This window comes from Balaenoptera borealis (genome assembly GCF_965194805.1).
Source record: "Balaenoptera borealis genome assembly, chromosome: 17".
Lineage (NCBI taxonomy): Eukaryota > Metazoa > Chordata > Mammalia > Artiodactyla > Balaenopteridae > Balaenoptera > Balaenoptera borealis.
In genome coordinates, this window is record NC_138876.1 from 54245199 (window position 1) to 54265922 (window position 20724).

Here is a 20724-nt window from a genome sequence, read left to right on the forward strand (position 1 = left end):
CTGTATTATTATTGTTTTCGGCCTTTTTTTTTACCCCTTTTTATATTCTGAAATTATAAGGAAAGATACTTTCTAACAATAATAATTTTAGAATGGCAGCTGTAAATTTAACTCCTGGACATAAGTACATACTGTGCACTGAAAAAAAAAATGCAACAACACCCAAAGAGAGAGCTATGGAGAGAATAATTGCACTTGGGTGGGCTCTGGTGTGAGGATGTGCCTATAAATATCAGGTGAGAAGGTTGGGGCACAGCAGAGCACATTCCAAATGCTGGCTGCTCTGTGGATGCCCTCACCCTTCCTGGTACAAGGAGGTGTTCTATGTCCTTGGAAACTAAGCAAGGGCAGGACTCCAGATGTCCAGGTGCCCTGGGACCTCTCTTCATCTCAGACTTTGTGACCCCAAGATACTTTCTAAAAAAGGTAAATCATTAAAATATAAATTGTGAAGACAAGACAACAAAAAAAATGGAGAAGCAGGTGGTGGAAGGAAGGATCTCAAGTCACTGAGAAGAGTTTCTATCCAGTGTGGAGGCTTGTACTTAAGAACGTAGGGACATATTTATGTAACTTTCTATAAGAATTTATTGTAAGACTGAGTTGAGGCCTGGGGAGGGAAGGAGACTAAAAAAAGAAGAGCGATGAGTCCCAGGAAACATAATAGGTGACATGACTACGTGCTAACTGGTATTGCAGCAGACATGCAGTGAAGGACTTGGAGAGCGAAGTGCAAGGAGAGCTGGAAGCAGTAACTGGAATTGCAAGACCAGAACACGAACTGCTCTAGGATTTGGGGGAAGGGAGTCCATGGACTGGAACCAGAAGAAATTACTGTACACGAGAGACCATATAGTGTTGTGCAGGTTGATATGGACGGTGACGGTCCTCACTTATTAAAATTAATTAATCTGGGCTTCCCTGGTGGCGCAGTGATTGAGAATCTGCCTGCCAATGCAGGGGACACGAGTTCGAGCCCTGGTCTGGGAAGATCCCACATGCCACGGAGCAACTAGGTCCGTGAGCCACAATTACTGAGCCTGCGCATCTGGAGTCTGTGCTCCGCAACAAGAGAGGCTGCAATAATGAGAGGCCCGCGCACCGCGATGAAGAGTGGCCCCCACTTGCTGCAACTAGAGAAAGCCCTCGCACAGAAACGAAGACCCAACACAGCCATAAATAAATAAATAAATAAATAAATAAATAAACCCAAAGTTAAAAAAAAAAAAAATTAATTAATCCGCAGCCAACCTGGGAATTAAGTAAAATTATTTTGGTCATATATCTGTACATGTCAATATCCAGTAGCAAAGTTTGATTTTATTTAAAAGTGTGTATGATTGATTTTAAGCAAACATTGTGTCGTGAACTAATGGAGACACAAAAGCAATTAAGAGATGGTGCTTTCAACCTGGTGACTGGGACAGTCACATGCACAAGTCATTCAAATGCAGGTCTGTCCAAAGGAGGTATGAATAGGACATTTACTGAGCTCCTACTTTTTGCCAGGTTGTGTACTAAACATTTAAACATATTATTTAATCTAAATTCCGTAGCAATCTTAAGAAGTAGTTATAATTCTGTCACTTTCACAGAAGGGGAAACAATCTTAAAAGTTCAGTAACTTGCCTAAGGCCAAGAAGTTCTGGAAGCTAGGGAAGATATATTCAAATTCATGAATCTCATACTCGTTTACTCAAAGGTTTTTCTGCTCTAACCAATTAATTTCTTAGAGTCTAAGTGTGTTTGTTTGATGCCTAACAAGATTGAGACATGTATTTATGAGACTCTTGTCTGCTGTGCTCTGTCTAGCAGAGTAAAGATCTCTGTTTTGGAGGATGGCGCAATGATATAAAGAGGGAAGGACCTCCATGGAGGACAGGCCCCTCTCTGTTATCCTGAATGGTGACTATAGAGGATGAAGCTCACCTCTGAAATCATTTAAAACTTTGGTTTTTTAAACGCTCACTGCTTGCTGCCAGAAAACTACTAGAGCTCATCACTGAATTCAGTAAAGTTGTAGGATACAAAATTAATACACAGAAACCTGTTGTATTTCTATACACTGACAATGAACTATCAGAAAAAGAATCTAAGGAAACAATCTCATTTACCATTGCATCAAAAAAGAATAAAGTGCCTAGGAATAAACCTCCCTAAGGAGGCAAAAGACCTGTACTCTGAATACTATAAGACACTGATGAAAGAAATTGAAGATAACACAAAGAGATGGAAAGATATACCATGTTCTTGGATTAGAAGAATCAATATTTTTAAAATAACAATACTACCCAAGGCAATCTACAGATTCAATGCAACCCCTATCAAAATACCAATGGTATTTTCACAGAACTAGAAAAAATAATTTTAAAATTTGTATGGGAACACAAAAGACCCTGAATAACCAAACCAACCTTGAGAAAGAAGAATGGAGCTGGAGAAATCATGCTCCCTGACTTCAGACTATACTACAAGGCTACAGTAATCAAAACAGTATGGTACTGACACAAAAACAGACACATAGATCAATGGAACAGAATAGAGAGCTCAGAAATAAACCCACACACTTATGGTCAATTAATCTATGACAAAGGAGGCAAGATTATACAATGGAGAAAAGACAGCCTCTTCAACAAGTGGAGCAGGGAAAACTGGACAGCTACATATAAAAGAATGAAATTAAAATATTCTTTAACACCATGTACAAAAAAAACCCTCAAAATGGATTAAAGATCTACTTGTAAGAACAAATACTATAAAACTCCCAAAGGAAAACATAGGTAGAACACTCTGACATAAATTGCAGCAATATTTTCTTGGATCTGTCTCCTAGAGTAATGGATATAAAAACAAAAATAAACAATTGACCTAATTAAACTTAAAAGCTTTTGCACAGCAAAGGAAACCATCAACAAAACAAAAAGACAAGCTACAGACTGGGAGAAAATATTTGCAATGATGCTACCGACAAGGGATTGATCTCCAAAATATACAGATAGCTCATACAGCTCAATATCAAAAAAGGCAAACAATACAATCAAAAAATGGGCAGACGATCTAAAGAGACATTTCTCCAAAAAAGACATATAGTTGGCCAAAAAGCACATGAAAATATACTCAACATCACTAATTATTAGAAAAATGCAAATCAAAACTGCAATGAGGTATCACCTCACACTGGTCAGAACGGCCATCATTAAAGAGTCTACAAATAACAAATGCTGGCGAGGGTGTGGAGAAAAGGGAACCCTCCTACACTGTTGGTGGGAATGTAAATTGGTACTACCACTATGGAGAACAGTATGGAAGTTCCTTAAAAAGCTAAAAATAGAGCTACCATATGATCCAGCAATCCTGTTCCTGGGTGTGTATCTGGAGAAAACCATAATTCAAAAAGATACATGCACCACAATGTTCAATGCAGCACTATTTACAATAGTCAAGACATGGAAGCAACCTAAATGTCCATCAACAGAGGAATGGATAAAGAAGATGTGGTACATATACACAATGGAATATTACCCAGCCATAAGAAAGAATGAAATGATGTCATTTGCAGCAACATGGATGGACCTAGAGATGATCATACTAAGTGAAGTAAGTCAACAGAGAAAGACAAATATCGTATGATATCACTTATATATGGAATCTAAAAAAAAAAAATGTTACATATGAACTTATTTACAAAACAGAAATAGATTCACAGACAAAAAACAAGCTTATGGTTACAAAAAGGGAAGGCGGGAGGAGGGATAAATTAAGAGTTTGAGGTTAACATACACATACTACTACATATAAAATAGATAACCAACAAGGACCTACTGTATAGCACAGGAAACTATACTCAGTATTGTATAATAACCTATAAGGGAAAAGAAACTGAAAAAAATAGATATATATGTATGTATAACGGAATCATTTTGCTGTACACCTGAAACTAACACAATATTGTAAATCAACTATACTCCAATAAAAAATTGTTTGTTTTGAAAAAAAAAAAAACCCACTACTACATAGTATCAAAGCAAATAATGCTCTTTGAGGTGTCCTTGTCTTAAAATAGTTCTCCATAACGGTGAAGTAAGTTCCGGAGAAAGGACTTCAGACAGATGGTCAGAAAAGCAACTAAATAATGAACAGGATGTGCAAAATATCTTCATCTTGATTACTTTCCTTCAACTAGGGCTGTATTTCATGTCTTCCTAAGTTTCACTAAGTTCAAGTATTAGGACTGTTGAACTGGTTTATTTGGGGAGTGTCTCTTTTGGAATGACGCATTTGAGAAACATTGGCAGATCAGATTTATTGTTTAAGCACCTAGGAGGAGCGGGTGTCATTGAGGAAACACAATGCTATTCCTCAGTGAGTGCATTTTCAGCATTCCTCACCTCGAAAAAGAATTGCATAAGGACAGAGGTTTCATGAGGTTTCATAAGGTTTCATGAGATCATGCGGCTTTTAGTCTGTGTTTGGGCATCGTTTACCTAACTTACACCTGAAGAAGACTGCTGTGGAACAGCCCTCCTTCTCTCCCCAAAGGTTCCACATTTAAGGAAAGAAAATTGTTTGTTTGGAACAGATGCCTAAATACCACCTAATATCAGGAAACTATACTAAGAGTATGTAATAAATGTGAACCCCCCAAAACAATTATTTCCAAAATCTCAGCTACTCCTTTAGTTGAAAGTAGCCTTCTCCGAGTGTCTTTCTGTTCTTGATGGGATGAATGGGGTGTGGCTTGGTGCCCGGTGGACAGAGAGACACTCAGTAACGTTTCAGTCATGTCGGGACTTTGCAATTAACCTTAAATTCCACCTGCAGTTGTTTGAGATAATTTCCATTCCTCTCCTTTTTCTAAATATCATTCATCTTTTTCCCTCTTAATATACCCATTAATTTTCATCACTAAAGTGGAATATTCTATGCTTTTGCTGTTATCTTTGAAGGAGAGAGATAACATAATTAGTTGAATAAACACACAGTGCATGGCAGAGTAAACCTCGTTTGATAATTCAGTCTAATTGTTTTCTCTTTTAATATGCTGCATAAATGAGGGAAATAACCAGTTCTTTATGTATTGTAAACCACTGTGAGTTTCAAGTTAGATGTTAAGGGTTTGAGCAGGCAGGCAAATTGGACTGAGAGTAATTACCCACATTTACCTCAGTGTTCAGGGAACACCAGGGAGCAATTTTGGTTAATTTCCCTGTTCCTCTGGTTTGTCCTTTGTGGACACCTGTGTTTGTAAGCCACAGGAGGTAGGCTCCATTTAGTTAAGCAGTTCTTGGCTGAAGTGTATTTCTGTGATTGAACTGCATTGGTTTCTGCTGTGGTTGCGCCAAATGTGACTGCAGGCAAAGATGGCAATCTGGCAGCTCTGGCTCTCAGCGCATGCTGTGCTTGGTACGGGTTCTGGCTGCTCTGGCTCTCAGTGCATGCTGTGCTTGGTGTGGATCCTGGGTCAGTTTTTCCCCTTTTGTTGCAAGGGTCAGGGGTGGATACTGATCCAATACCTGCCCCGCATATGGGTTTATTCATCAACAAATATGTGTTAGATGCCTGCTATGTACTGAAGATCTCACTTTGGTCCAGAGGAGCCAGCAGGGTCACCACCTTCGAGTGTGTTTCTGTTTTCACTGATTGAGGAGGTGACAGTCTTTCAGACTCAGTTGTTTTGGCTTTTCTATCTTCCTGGGCACTGAAAATATCTGTGCCCCAAAGGAAATTTATGGATCCCTGGCCTAGTTATATTGTGGCTTTTCCTACTATTAAATTAAGTACACAAGGAGGACATTAGACTGAGATGGTCCTAAAACCTTAGCAGCCTTTGTAAGCAAACCAAAATTTAGACGTGTAAATGCCTCATGGTTAAGAAATGAAAACCTGAGGGCAACGCATCACAAACAGCCAAATAAGCCTTCCCAAACAAGGCAGACACATAAGCTATAGCCATTCGAATAATTTCCTTCCTTTGCGTCAGCCTTTTCTCTATAAGTCTTTCTCCTTAGCTGCTGTCAGTGGAGCATGCCTAATTACTTCCAGTTTGGAGCTGCCCAAGTGAAATCGATTTTGCTTAAATAAACTCTTAAAATTTTTAATATGGCTCAGTTCCTCTTTTAGCAGTTCTTGCTTCGAATCTATGAATTTTGCAGGTGGAAGAATTCATTCATTCATTCATTAAACAAATATCTATTAAGGGCTGCCATATGCCAGCCTCTGTGCCAAATACTGAGTATACAGCAGTGATCAAAAAAATAAATATCCTGCTCTCACAGAGCACAGTTGGGTGGGGGGGGGGCCAACATTACAAAACAAACAAATACATTTATGGTTACAAATTGTGGTAAGATTTAAAGGTAATGAACAGGGTGTTTTCAGAGGGACAATACAAGGTACTTCCTTAAGATTGAAAGAAGTCTTTGAGAAGCTGAATATGCATGATGGTTGTGTACTGGTGGTTTTCACAATTCCAAAGATATGAAAGGTGCCCACTGGAGCTGGGCAACATGGAAAAATATGATGCTAAAACCTGAAGGAAAGGAGCAAGCCATGTGAGAATCCAGTGGAAAAAGATTCTATGTAGAGAGAAGAACATGGTAACCCCCAAATGAGGACAAGTTCAGGGTATTGGAAATCTGAAAGAAGGCCAGTGAGCATGGGATAGTGGACAGAAGGAAGTCAATGGGAGAAGAGAATGGTAAAGCAGCAAACGCCTGACCATTCTGGGCCTTGTAGGTCGTAGTAAAGTTTTGATTTTATTTCAAGTGCAATGAGAAACAATGGAAGAGTTTTTTGTTTGTTTGTTTGTTTGTTTTTTAAAAAGGGTGATAAGGTCTTAGGTCTCTCAGTTGTAGTGGGGATAATGACAGACTAGAGACAGTTAGAGGTTTATGGACCTAATCTATACAAAAGATGATGAGGGATTAGATTTAGGTGGTGGATTAAAGAAATATTTTTCTTAGTAGAATTGGGAGAATTTACTTACGGGCTGTATATGATGGGCGAGGGAGATTAAGATGTCATGATATAACTTAATTATTAACATTTTTATTTATTTTCTTTAATTTTTTGGCTGTGTTGGGTCTTAGTTGAGGCATGCAGGATCTTCCGTTGTGGCACAGGCTCTTCATTGCAGCACGTGGGCTTCTCTCTAGTTGCGGTGCGTGGGCTCCTGAGTGCATGGGCTCTGTAGTTTGCAGTATGCAGGCTCTCTCTTTGAGGCACGTGAGCTCAGTAGTTGTGGCACTTGGGCTTAGTTGCCCCGTGACATGTGGGATCTTAGTTCCCTGACCAGGGATCGAACCAGTGTCCCCTGCATTGGAAGGCAGATTCTTTACAGCTGGACCACCAGAGAAGTCCCAATTATTAACATTTTAAATTTAAAACCTTAATAAACCAAAGCTTTCATAACTAGCATTCCAAATAATTTTACGTATTTGGCACTTAGTGTTGAACGATGGCAAAATTATTTCCAAAATTACCCTGGGCATGATATGGCCTGGTACTCAGTAAAAGCTCAGTGCTTAAACGATTAAATGATTAGATAAAATAGGTAGTGTTTCTACTATTCTAATAATTTATAAAAGTAAATAAACAAATTTTTAAAAAATGCTTCCTCTTTTCTCAAATATTAGTAGAATAACAAAAATTATAATTTCAAACGTTTATGTGAAATGCCTTGGCAGGTCAGTTGCTGTCAAATCCAGAACATTTGTTGCTATTGGACTAGAGGAACAGTTTCCGCTAGGCTGGGTAGCTGGTGCAATATGACCCAGGGCTGCTGCTGGTCACCTCTGACCCCACATGGGGAAGAGAGAGAAACAATTTTTAATGAAGTCTTTGAAGCCCTGGGTCCAGTTGCATGAGCTCTTCAAATTCCCAAAGGCATGAGATGGTAAGTTTCCTTTTTGTATTTTAAGCTAGTTTGACAGGATTTCTGTCATTTTTCACAGAACATATTTGGACCAAACAGGAACCTCAGTCTTAAACTGGAGGCTGTAACTTAAAGAGAAAATAAAAAATGAAACCACCATGAAGAAATACATATATATTTATATTAAAAATATATTTATAAGATGGAAGAGACAGGACACTTGAGACCTAGTTTTGGCTCCTCTACTCTTAGCTCTTCGGACTACAGTTTCCTTACCTGGAAAACTAGTGTCCATTCTAGTTCAGTTGACTATACTTATAGGTCAGCAATTATTTTCAACCAACCTGCAGAGTTTTCACTTACTTTACTTGCAAAAACCCCAGTAGCATTATTTAATGTATTTGATGGATATGAACATCAATAGTTTTAAGTAGGGTTAGATGCTTTAGCCTATAATGAGAGCAAACTGACTGTGACCCCTGTCCCTCCGTCATCTCCACGATTGCCTTGACTGAACTTGCTGGCCAAGAGGGGAGCCCTTTCCACCACAGCACCAGTTTCCATCCCAAAGTTACTTGCTCAGCTGAACAAGATGCCCTTCTAAGAGATGAGAGGTGCACATGAGTATCTATATTTTATTCATCAAATTAAAATCCTTTCCCATCTATTACTTTCTAACCTGTCATTTTCATTCCTCAGCCTATGCAATGGAGGTTTCTAATCTGAGTTTATAGACTTCTAGGTTGCTCATGAGTGAATTTTACAGGATCCATAGTCTTTTCATATACTATGCAAATTTTTAGGTGAATGTGTAATGTCTATTATTCTAATGGAAGGTATCCACAGTGTTCATCAGATTCTTAAAGGGTTATTTGAACCCAAATGATTAAAGCCACTGTTAACAACTCATGATAAATTCAGTGGCTCAGATAATCCTGGTGTTTCACAGAATTACCTCCAGCACAGGGAACAGTTGAACTGTGAACTGCTAATTCCTTATGATATGATTTATGTTTATTTATTTGTATGTGTGGATCTTGCATGACTTTCCTCTGATCTTTCTACTGAAAATCCTTTCAGGCTCTGAAAGATTTATTCAATATAAACCACTCATCACACCACCAGGGTGAATCCTTGCACACAACAATGAGATCTGGACCCTGGGAGCTGGAATTGATGGTCACCCACCCTTCCATGCCTCCACACATCTTAAGAAATATATTATTTTTTAATAGATCTTTATTGGAGTGTAATAGCTTCACAATACTGTGTTAGTTTCTGTTGTACACCAAAGTGAATCAGCCATATGCATACATATGTCCCCATATCCCCTTCCTCTTGAGCCTCCCTCCCACCCTCCCTATCCCACCCCTCTAGGTCATTGCAAAGCACTGAGCTGATCTCCCTGTGCTATGTTGCTGCTTCCCACTAGCTAACTATTTTACATTCAGTAGTGTATATGTCGATGTTACTCTCACTTTGCCCTAGCTTCCCCCTGCCACCCCTTGTCTTCAAGTCCATTCTCTATGTCTATGTCTTTATTCCTGCCCTGAAACTAGGTTCATCAGTACCGTTTTTTAAAATATCTAATCATGAAGATCACTAAAATATTAGCCATACATTTCCTTTGAATTTTCACTTACATTTGGAATCTAAAGAAAAAAAAAAGTCAATCTCATTAGAAGCAGAGAGTAGAAAGTGATTACCAAGTGCAGGGAGTGGTACAAATAGGGAGAGGTTGGTAAAAAGATACAAACCGTCAGCTGTAAGATGAATAAGGTCTTAGAATCTAATGCATTACATGGTGGATATAGTTGATAACACTGTATTGTATAACTGAAGTTTGCTAAGAGAGTAAAACTTAAATGTTCTCGCACACACAAGAAAAATGCTGTTAACCTGATGGGGGAGAATCCTTTCACAATGTCTATGTCTATGTATGTCAAATCATCATATTGTACACTTTAAATATCTTATAATTTTATTTGTCATTTATACCTAAAGGAAGCTGAAAAAATAAAAATTCCTGATGTTGCAGAAATAAACTGTAATATATTACTATTTCACTCATATTTAAATAAAAACCAGAAAATTAAAAATAAAGCCCAAACTGAAACAAAGCAAAAATTTTAAAATGGTGAACATCTTACACAATGAAATATGCATCTCAGCATTAACAGTTAAATAGAGAATGAACTGCTTTAATTTAAAAAAATCCTACAAAAGAAGAATGTATAAATGATTTAAAATCTAAAACTGCTATTTGTTCAAAAAATGACAAATGTTATAATGGTGTCACCTCTGAAGAGCTAGATTCAGTGTCAGTGAACCTGTTGCTGCCAAATCTTATTGGAAAACAAGATGCCACATTGTCACCTGGAGTTGCTTGCTCATATCTGGCCCTGAGGATGTCATTTCTGTCTCCGAATGGCATAGAGGTAGTCCTTCCAGGCCAGAGTCAAGACTCATTTGTAGGTGATATGTGCAGAAAACCACACCTTCCCTGACCACCTGCAAAGATGGCTGGAGAGTGGATGACTTAGGCAGGCCTTAGAAAGGACTTCAGAGAGGCCACAAAACCCTGTAGGACACATTCAATGGATGACTGCTGAGCACCATTGTTCCATTTGTACTACTGCATGAAAGTATCCCAAACTCAGTGGTTCAAAACAACTCTTTTATCAAGCTCAAGGATTCCATGGGTCAGTAATTAAGAAGGACTTGTCTAGATAGTTCTCACCTGGGATTTCTCATGCAGTTGCAGTCAGGTATTGGGCTTGGGCTTTAGTATCTGAAGGATTGACTGGGCCAGACATGGCTGCTAGTTGATACTATTGGTTGGAGCTCTCCTGGGACTGTCATATTTGCCTATACCTGGCCTCTCAATGTGGTTTGAGTGTCTAAACTTGGCCTCTCTATGTGGCTTGGCTTCCTCACAGAATGGGAGGCTCAGAGAAGCTGGACTACTTATGTGTAGCTCAGGACTCCAAAATCCAGTAAGCAAAGGAAACTGCATTGCCTTGGAAGTCATACAGCACTGCTTTTCTGGATTTGGTTTGTTGTGAGTTAAGTCACTAAGGCCAGTTCACATTCAAGGAGGAGGGACAAAGACCCTATCTCTTGGTGGGGGAGTTTTAAAGAATGTGTAGACATGTAAAGCCACTGCAACCAGTCTCAATGATAGCCCTCTCTATTGATTGGGAGCCTAGTTCTTGCTACCTGAAATGTAGACCTAATACTTTCTTATTTCTTTATTTAGTTATTTATTTTAAAAACTTGTTTCCAACTTTGTCAATAAAGGAGCCACACTGGCTGGCATGTTAACAACATTCCCAGGGATATCAGAAGTCTGCAGAGAGCTACTGATATACTTTTACAGCTTGTCAATGATCCTAGTCTTTAAATGACATTTTGTGGATCTGGTCAGAGTGATAATTCTCTGGGGACAATTCCTTTCTAATACATTGATTGACACTAGTTTCAATGTGCATCTTCTTAATGTATCTCTTTTCTTTCCAAAGAGAATTCCAACTTGACCAGCTGAATTTCAATTAGTGATCAAGCTGGTGGTGGAAGTGGAAAACTGCAGCACAAAGTGACTGAGGAGAAAGCGGGAGGAGGGTGGAAAAGTAATTGATGGGAGGCCAGATAGAATAATGAAGATGTAAAAGAGGAAAAACAGGATGGGAAATTGCTCAGGGCAGGTGGTTTGGCCTTTATGATAGTTTCTGCATCCTATTTTCATATTTATAAAGCTTATAGATTTTGTGACTATGCAGCAATCCAAAATGTCATTAAAACTCCTAACATCAGCTCTTGTGAGACATAAGGGATGAAATCACTAAGAATGATATGGTCTGCGGAACCAGCACCTCAGGATGAGTAAGGGAGCAAACTGCAGAGCCCATGTCTGCACTGGCCTAGGCCTGGGGTTTCAAGAGGGTATTTGGGTCCATTAACAGCAGATTAAGGCAAACTAAAGGAGAGAAACTCAACACTACTACAGCCAAGGCTTTCCTCCCCAAGGTCCCCACTACATCCGCTGGTGTGAGTACCAGTGAAATTTTTAATTTGCACCATTTAGCAAGATGTGGACTTTGCAGGAATGAAGCCCCTTGTCTTGTTTACAGAAGAAAAACCTAGGAACGATGGGCAGGAGAGGAATATTATCTTGTCAGAGTTATTTTTAGGGATTTTGAATGACCTATCAATGATGTATGAAATTTCATATTTTTAATGAGGACTTCATGGGGCAAAGGAGAGTAAGGAAATATAACAAATGAGAGAATTTCATAGGACATTGAGGATATGTTGGTCTCTGATTTTCTATGAAATTTTATTTCACGTTGATACATTGTTCTGATTTTGACATGGAATAAGATACCAATATTAATTTTGTGCTTATTATTCTTATCTATCAAAATATTAATAAAGTTAGGAATTGGTTAATTTAAAAAAAAAAAGAATGATATGGTCTGATAATGTCACATATATTCCTCAGCAATGCTATTCCCCACATATTAGTATTAATGCCTCCATTTGTGGAAGGGAAGAGAAAATGACTCAAAATGACTGAAATGAATCAAACAATAAGGAGAATTTTGTCTGCTGCTGAAACTAAGACAAAACAGGGTGAAACTGCAATCGTATCCTTCTCATATAGCTATGTCTTACCTGTGAGATCTGACATTGACAGCATTTTTCAAGTGGTAGGCTAAAAGTTACTACTAATGAAACCCCTCAAATCTGATCATCACCAAGTCTTTCTTCACTCCACAAAGATGTATTTCCCTTTCTCAATGTCTTATTACATTGCTGCCATGCCAATGGTTAACTCAACTCCTCCACTATCCAGCAAGTTAGGCTTAGTCCAAACTCACCCAGATTCAAAATGGTCATTTCCATTTACTCTCAGCATTCCTAAAGCATTGCAACAAATAAAAGGATGGCATTTTTTTCCTCAGATATTCGCCAAATATCCTGAGAACTGCAATTGCTAATTTTGAATCCCCTAGCACCGCAAATTCTCCTGACTGCAAAACTTACTTAGAGATTTAACGGGTTCCTGCCCACGGAGAGACTGATAAAGTACTTTCGAACCTTTGAGAATGAAGCTAAAGGGAGCTGGGTGAAGGGGAGGGCGTGGCCGGAAGTCGGCACCAGCGCACAGGCAGGATTGGCTGCAGACTGACAGCAATTTTGGGTATAGAATTCACTGGAATACAATGTTCCAAGACCAACTGCAGAAAATTATACAGGTGGAAATAGGACAGATTGATGAAATACTGCTGGGAGGAGGGTGGGAAAGGGATGGTAAGGAGCCTCAACTTCGATCACTTAGAAAAAGAAATACATTTTTGTCTCATTGTTTTCTACGTTGCTTTATGTACCTGATTTGTTGGCCTCGTTTTCTAGCATATGTAATGTTTTTCAAATGTCCATATTCTCCAGTGTGGACCAGTTGCCTGAGGTAAGACAGAGAAGTCAGATCTCAGCAGCACTTAAAAGCTGTAAGTTCAAGGAAAGTTCTTCAAATTGCAGAGCGTGTATCCCCTTCTCTAATAGGGGCACATTCTACAGTATTTGCCTCATGAGGTTATAGGAAATTCGTCTCTATTCACACAATGGTTACACTTGGTGGCTAGGGAAAGGGTTTGGGGGATTGGTGGCTTCATTACTTATATGGAGGGAACAAGAGAAGTATCATCAGCCTGTGGCCTTGTGGCACATGAAGGGCCCCCACACATGTCATGCAGAGGTGGGTGGGAAGGGCTTAGTCTGAGAATCAACTTTCTCTAAGCTGCCTCTTTCCTATCAACATCTTTGCTCTCAACCCTTAAAGAAGCCCAGAATTTTACCCCTATCCTCACCCACCCCCACTGTAGACACCATGGGTGAAAATGTAAAATGTAGATGTCTCCCGGCATCCAGGCCTCAGAGTGGAAGACAGCAGCTGCATGCAGGGGCAGGAACAAGTCAGGGAGGATGCTTTCCAGACCAGAGGCCGTACATGGGAAGCAGGCTCCCTGGGTCCAGCTGATGGATCTGCACTGGAGCCCTGCGCCAGCTGCGGCCTCCCTGCCATCAGAACTGGGGTGTGGCCTAGGCTTCTCGCACAGCTGAGAGGCTAGGCACTTGGCTTTCTTTCTGGCGGTATGAGCCGCTGTTTTTCCTTATGCTTAAACATTCCTATCACTAAAATTATGAAAATGTTCTAAAAAAAAATTTCTGAAATTTTGCAGAAAAATTGATTTACTTCTTGGTCTTTGTGCCTCATTCTAGTTACCAGTATATGTATATTCTCTGTAAATATTCTCACTTGAAGAACTTTCAAATATGTTTAATTATTAAACTATAGCAAATACAGATTTTTCTATTTAGGAATTTTTTATTTTTGAAGAAAGCACTAGAGCAGTGTTTGTCACTTTTTCTTTTTCTGGGTAGCTCTCTGCACCAGTTCTACTGAAGTTTTATAGAGAATCCATATCCTGTAAACCGAACCTGTGATTTATGCTTCTGAATGAATAAAATACAACTAATGGAGTTACTTTCTTCTCAGGCAAAGTATGAAGAAACTGCAAGAAAGAGAGGTATACCTTTTATTTAAAGAAAGTTGTGAGAAAATTAGTTGTAAGTGGTAGCCTTAATAACAAATTTAACACTACCTGCATCTATGGAATATGATTTGGAATTATGTAGCTTTCCCAAGCCTACCAGGTCAAAGTGTATTAGAAAAAAATAAGGTATTTTCCACCATATGTGGTCCATGGTGGCTACGTACAGCTTTGGATTTTTGTGGACCTAGGGAAGGGATGGACAGTTAAAAAATAAAGCAGACACTCAGTATTTGGGCCTGTGGAGAATCATGGGAAAGCAAAACACTTTTAAAAGATTTGATTTTTAAAAGAACAAAAATAAGAATAGGAAAAGTACCATAGGGTTAATTAAAATTAATGTCTAAGGCAAGGTGAAGAATGAGACATAAATGTGGAAGCAAGATTTAAGGCTTCTGGAAGAAAAAGAAATGCTTTGTTTCAGGGTTGGCTTGCTGCGTTTCCGGTCGGTCTGCAATTCATGAAGTGCAGTGTGGCTTAGTTTTGTGTGATCTAGATAATATAACACGACTCCTATTTCCCTCAGTAACTTCCTCTTAGCATTTATGATTTTCTGCATTTCAGGCCCCTCACCGGGTTATAAGATTGGAATGTAACTGTTAATTTTAGTTCGATGTCTTTGTGAAATGCATTCGGCTATCCACACGACATTTCTCATTTCTTGTTCCTTCAGCTTGGTGTACGCATAAAACACACCATAGTGGAATTGCCGGTTGAATGCCAGCACGTTCATCTGTACCTGGGGAAGGAAAAAAAAAACATGGACCATCAACTCTTCTGGAACATACTACTTTAATGAAATAATATTAAGCTACAGACTGATTTGTGCTTGTGTAGTGCTTATCTGTATTTAAATAGACAATTTCTAAATTGCGTCAAAGAAAGGAAAACAGTAGGAAATTCAGCAAGTCTAAAGGGAGAGCGTCACTCTGCAGAGAAAGGCAGACAACAGTAGTTTAAAAAGTAAGTTTGTAAAATCATAAGACAAGCTCCAAATCTCAGCAGCACTGCTAGCACCAAGATTCCTAGGAGGACTTTGGAGTGTGTGTGTGTGTGTGTGTGTGTGTGTGAACTTTGTAGTGATATTTATTTGGCTTCTAGCTAGTAGGCTTGTCTCATTTAGATGAAGTATTTTTCCTTGGCCACAATTTTTAAAATTTTAAGGTGGTTTTTAGGCTATTGAACTGCCTTTCAGGGTAATGTCACAGGCCTCTGGAATTTGGACCAGGTAATATTATGAGTTTCCTTAGGATGCTCTGCAGCAACTTGACATACAGTTGAATAGTTTTTTTCTGCAGAAGGCAGATCAGTAAAAGAAAATTTTCAAAAACATTTTTTTAACTGGGGTGCAGTCTGAAATGGAACAATTCCTTTATTCTTTTCCATTTAGAAGAAAGGAGAAGAGGTACTGAGTCCCACATGTAATTCTGAAAACCTCAAGCAAAGCAGTCAGGAAGGGGACGCCCCCGGCTCTTAGAAACAGGCACACATTTTTCCTGCCAAGGGCAGCTCCTTTAACAGCCGTCTTTGCAGCAGAAGGGCAATAGTGTGGAATTTTAAAACATCCCTAATATATGGGAATACTTGCATTGTTTTTACTTCTTTCTAGAGAATCGTTGGAAAATGTCTAGAGTAGGACTTACAGGAAGACCCCCCATACTGCTTTCTCAAGCCAGTCTAACCCTAAAGTGTGGGTGAATTTCAGGGTTCTCTGTTAGTTCCAGTCAGACTGACATGGAAGGACCAGTGGTTTTAGGGAAATGAATAAAGTACACTAGAAAAAAGTCTCCAGATTTGGGGGACTTTACCTGGCTACCCTCCCACAAAGTCCTCTTGTTGCACACTTCAGTAGCTCAGGAATTGGCTATAAATGGATCAAGTATTCTTCTGCCTTTTCAGGGAAAGAGAATAATCTAGATGGGATGGATTTCCATGCAAATAATTCCTAAATGTTCTAATTGTGCACAGGAGTGATAAATCCTTCTTGAAAAAGGGATGGATTCCAGTGGGATGCACTTAACAGGGTGTGCCCCCTGGGGACAGTCAATATGTGATCATGAGAACATCCTAGCTTTGTTTCTCTAGATACTTACAGAATGGCTGCCTTACTTCCAGAGCTTTGCTATGTGCACATCTGTCTGGATATGACAATCCCACAAGAAGCCATCATATGTGAACCACAGTGCCTTGACTCTCCAAGGCAGAGATACTAACTAATACACATTCAAACTATGAATGTACATGATCAATTGGCCTGATCAACTGTAAAAAGAAAACCCAAGTAAAAAAAAGGAAATACTAAGACCCAGAGTATGTGAAAAAGAGCATATAAGCTAGCAGCATTTCCATTTACATCATACCTCACGCTCATAAAATACATCCTCCAATGTCTTTCCCCCACTGCCATCACCTACAGCCTCAAACAAAGGCTTGTATACCTGAAAAACAAAGACAAGAAATTGTTTTTTTTAACAAATTTTCACTTTTTATAAATATAAAAACTATATTTTTCCAGCAATATAGAAACTGTGCACCCATCTTAGAAAATCTATCCAGAAGGCCTGGATTTTTTTTGTAGGATCTTTGGCTTCTTGAGGAAATACCAAAAAATCCAAACAACAAGAGTACAGATGGCATTCCATCCTATTGGCTTGTTCAGGCCTACAAGGTAAGAGGCAAAAGCAGTTCTACTTTCAGTGTACACTGAGCTGATTTCCACATTTGATTCTTAGGGCTAGTTAGACACATTATAGAAGCTAAATGAGTGCTTGTGGTTTAATCAGTATGGCTTCATGGGTTCTTTGAGATGACAACTGATTAAAATTCATTATGGAATTTTAAATGAGGAAGGGGTGGAAATTGGGGAGAAACTCAAATTTTAATATTATGCTAAAGAACCTGTTGCAGTGACACAAGAGATGTCACAAAGGTTCACGCATTGTTTGCTGGCATATCTTTCCTGGAGGGTTTCGGAAATCCATAGGCAAAGATAAGAGGAGTGTCATTCCAGTTCTGGAAAAGCTACCTGGAGGGTCTGTATGTTACTGTCTGCAGGTCAGAAGGAACGGTACCAGGGGATGAGGTTATAACCTTGAGCTGAGAAGCTTCAGGCTCTCTAAGAGCAGTTGGGTGCTGGAGTGGGAGAGGACATAGCAGTCCTCTTTCCTTTCCCGAATCCTGGCCACTGAGCAAAGGAAGTGGTATAAACAGTATGTCCGTATTTTCCCCTGTCCTTCAAGTAGACAGTCTTTACCTAACACTGTTTGCCCAATGGGCACTTGAAAGGATGGCTGGGTCAGGCTCTTTTACATAACTGTGGCATGAGCTCACATTTCCAGAACACTGCACCAGTCCCTTGGGGAACTTGCTTTATCAAGCACTTCAAAAAAAAAAAGGGCTCAAATGACCGTTCCTTGGAGATTTAAACAAGTAGTTGCTTGGCAGGAACCTTAAAAAACACCAATAGCTTGGGTTAGAAACTCAGCATATTTCTTTGGGAGAGACATTACAGCAAGAGATACTGCTTTCTATCGCACAAACATTATAAATGTTTTAGATAAGAAGTGTAAATGTGATGTGCGGACTTCTAAAATACATGTGATGAAATCACACAAGACTTTTCAGGAACCTGGGATAAACACATACTCCATAATGGTCTGCTACTCTCTTCATTTGCTCAAAGTCCTCTGCTTGGGCCAGCAGGCGCAGTCCCTCGGGATAGAGCTTGCCACAGGTCGGGTAGAGGGTCTCGCGGTCCTCTTTGCTCAACTCGGTGCCAAAGGAGTTAAGAGTGATGATAAAAGCACGTCTGTCTGCCTCAAACTGAATTTGCAAGACATAAAATCGGTAAAACTGAACCATCTATTAAATGCTCTAGACAAATTCATTTCCAAAATGATTTGCTTTCCTTTCCTGATCTATGTCTAATTATAATACAGACATGTGTTATTAATGTTCCCATAATCTCTTCCTGTAACAGAGTAACTCTGCTTGCCAGAGAAGGATCACACAGCAGTGACAACAGCCCAGGAGCCCAGGACCTCCCACTAAACTTCAGTTCCCAGGCTCTCTGTTATTAGTTACTCATGTGTCTCTCTCATGTAGGCCACTAGAGTCTCAAATGTGTCTTCCATAATAATTGGAATAATACCTACTTGCTGGGGTCGATTCAGAGATAGAACAAGGTAATGTAAATAGAAGGGCCTAGCAGAGTGTTTAGCACAAAATGTGCGTGTCATACATGTTAAACATCCCTTTCTGCTTGATGCCAGTAGGATTTTTTACATAATGAAACTGTGCTACTTACCATTTGTTTGTACTTCCCTGGTTTTGTTTTTCTTCTTTAAAGTTCTAGGTTAGATATCAATAAATTTAAGTCTGTAGCTAAGGATTACAGGGCTTGGGACAAGTGATCTTCCTCTCAGGGCCTCAGTTTCCTTATTTGTAAATGGTGGGGTTTGGCTACACGATCTCTCAAGTGGGTCACATGTGCTCCCGGCTTGTCTTCTCTGTGTTGAGCACCACTAGGCACCTGAGCTCCCAGCCCCACGTCAGGCCTCTCTGTCTTATCTAACCACGGAGTCCTTCTTGAAATTGCCTTCTCTTCCTTTGGACTTCTCTTAGTTTTCCTTCTACCTACTCTGACCATTTCATCTCAGTCTGTCCTCCATGGGCACCTCCTCTGCCCACCATGGGAGTTTGCCATGATGTCCTTGGGCTAAGAAAGCCTTCTCCATCCACCCAAGGCAACCTGCGCTTACCACATTATTTTAAAATCTGTGCATGTGTCTTTCACCCCACCACACTCTAAAATCTTTGCGAGATCATGTCTCTCTTGTTGATTGTTCATTTTTGAATATCCAGTGCCTGACACAGGAAGATCTTAACTGTTTACTAAATCCAATGGAATGGTCCACGGTGCTACTATGTTTCTACTATTTAAAAAATTCTCTAATATTCTCTACAGTGTTGCTATCCAAGGTGTGTTTCAAGGATTAGTAGCTTTGACATCACCTGGAAGCTCGTTAGAAGTTCAGAATCTTAGACCGTAGTCCAGACCTAGTAAACCAGAATCTGCATTTTAACAAGATTCTAAGCTTATTCATATGCACATGAAAGTTAAAATGAACTGCTCTACAATACTATGTTTGACTAATTAATAACAAATCCAGACTTGCAACAGATTTTACTGGAACTCTTGTTAGAACAGGTGTTTCCTATCAGTACAGTGAGAGTTGGTTCCTTCTGATACTTTTGATTGCTCTCATGGAAATTATGGGTGAGCCAGAAGCGAGGAGTGGGCTTATCTGGAAGCAAAGGCAGCTGCCTCTGGCTACGGAATATAACCAGTCCTTCCAGTAATTTCAGACTTTCCAGGGATAAAAGAAGAAATGCAAGAGGGAGATTTCATGGCAATAAAAAAACCTTGAAATAACAAATAGGGCAGGAGGAGCAACAATGGAGTTAATTGTCCCAGATGATCTTCAACGTCCTTCCTAGTTCTAGAATGTTAGAATAATAAGGAGAGAAATAGGGCCAGGTAGGCAGCATGCAGGCATGCAAGGCAGAGGAGGAAGCTGCATGGAGTAGAGCGTGACATTTTGGAGGAACGGCCATAGCTCCAACCCTGGGGAAGCAGCTGGAGAGGCAGGATTGACAGGTAGCTGGGGAGAGAATAGGAGAGGCTTCACAAGCCATGCCAAGAAGAGAGGACTTTGACTGATGCGGCTGGTTATCTGAACACGCCACACACTTTCCAACTTCTTGTCCTGGTTAATACTTGTTCCCTTTGCCTGCAGAGCACATACTCCATCCCATAACTCTCCAGGTTGAAATCCTACCTGCATTTGAGGGTTCCATCCAATGCAATCTTTTTCATAAGAAGCCCTTCTCTTTCCTCTCTAATTGGATATGATTTCCTTTGACTCCTTATTATACTTTAATTGCCCTTTTATTATAACTATCTACTTTACTACTTCTAGCCGAGAGGCTGTGTGTGTGTGTGTGTATGGGTATTCTCTTAGTGAAAAGAACTATAATTTTTGAATTGTAAAGGAGCTATTCTGTCTTTGACCATCCCTAAGCAGACAGTTTGCTATGACATCTGATTATGCAGGAGAGTAGATGGGGTGGTACTAGTTTCCTGTAAGCCCCGTATCATTTTCAGAGGGCAGCCAGCCTGTGTGGTACAGTGTACGTCGGATGTCTTTCCTTTCACTCTACCCTTCAAACACTCAT

The 20724-nt window shown here is 39.7% G+C and overlaps 1 protein-coding gene across 2 annotated transcripts in view; it reads right to left on the reverse strand.

The window, feature by feature from the left end:
• Positions 1–14241: 14241 nt before the first annotated feature.
• Positions 14242–20724, reverse strand: part of ATP6V0D2 (ATPase H+ transporting V0 subunit d2) — a 49130-nt gene continuing 42647 nt past the window's right edge. For both annotated transcript variants that reach the window (XM_082363562.1, XM_082363561.1), the window contains 3 exons: positions 18133–18309; positions 16848–16925; positions 14242–15226 (listed from right to left, as the gene is read on the reverse strand). In XM_082363562.1, the coding sequence (XP_082219688.1) occupies positions 15065–15226; positions 16848–16925; positions 18133–18309 (417 nt within the window). In that variant the 3' untranslated portion in view covers positions 14242–15064. The remainder of the gene's footprint in view (positions 15227–16847; positions 16926–18132; positions 18310–20724) is intronic.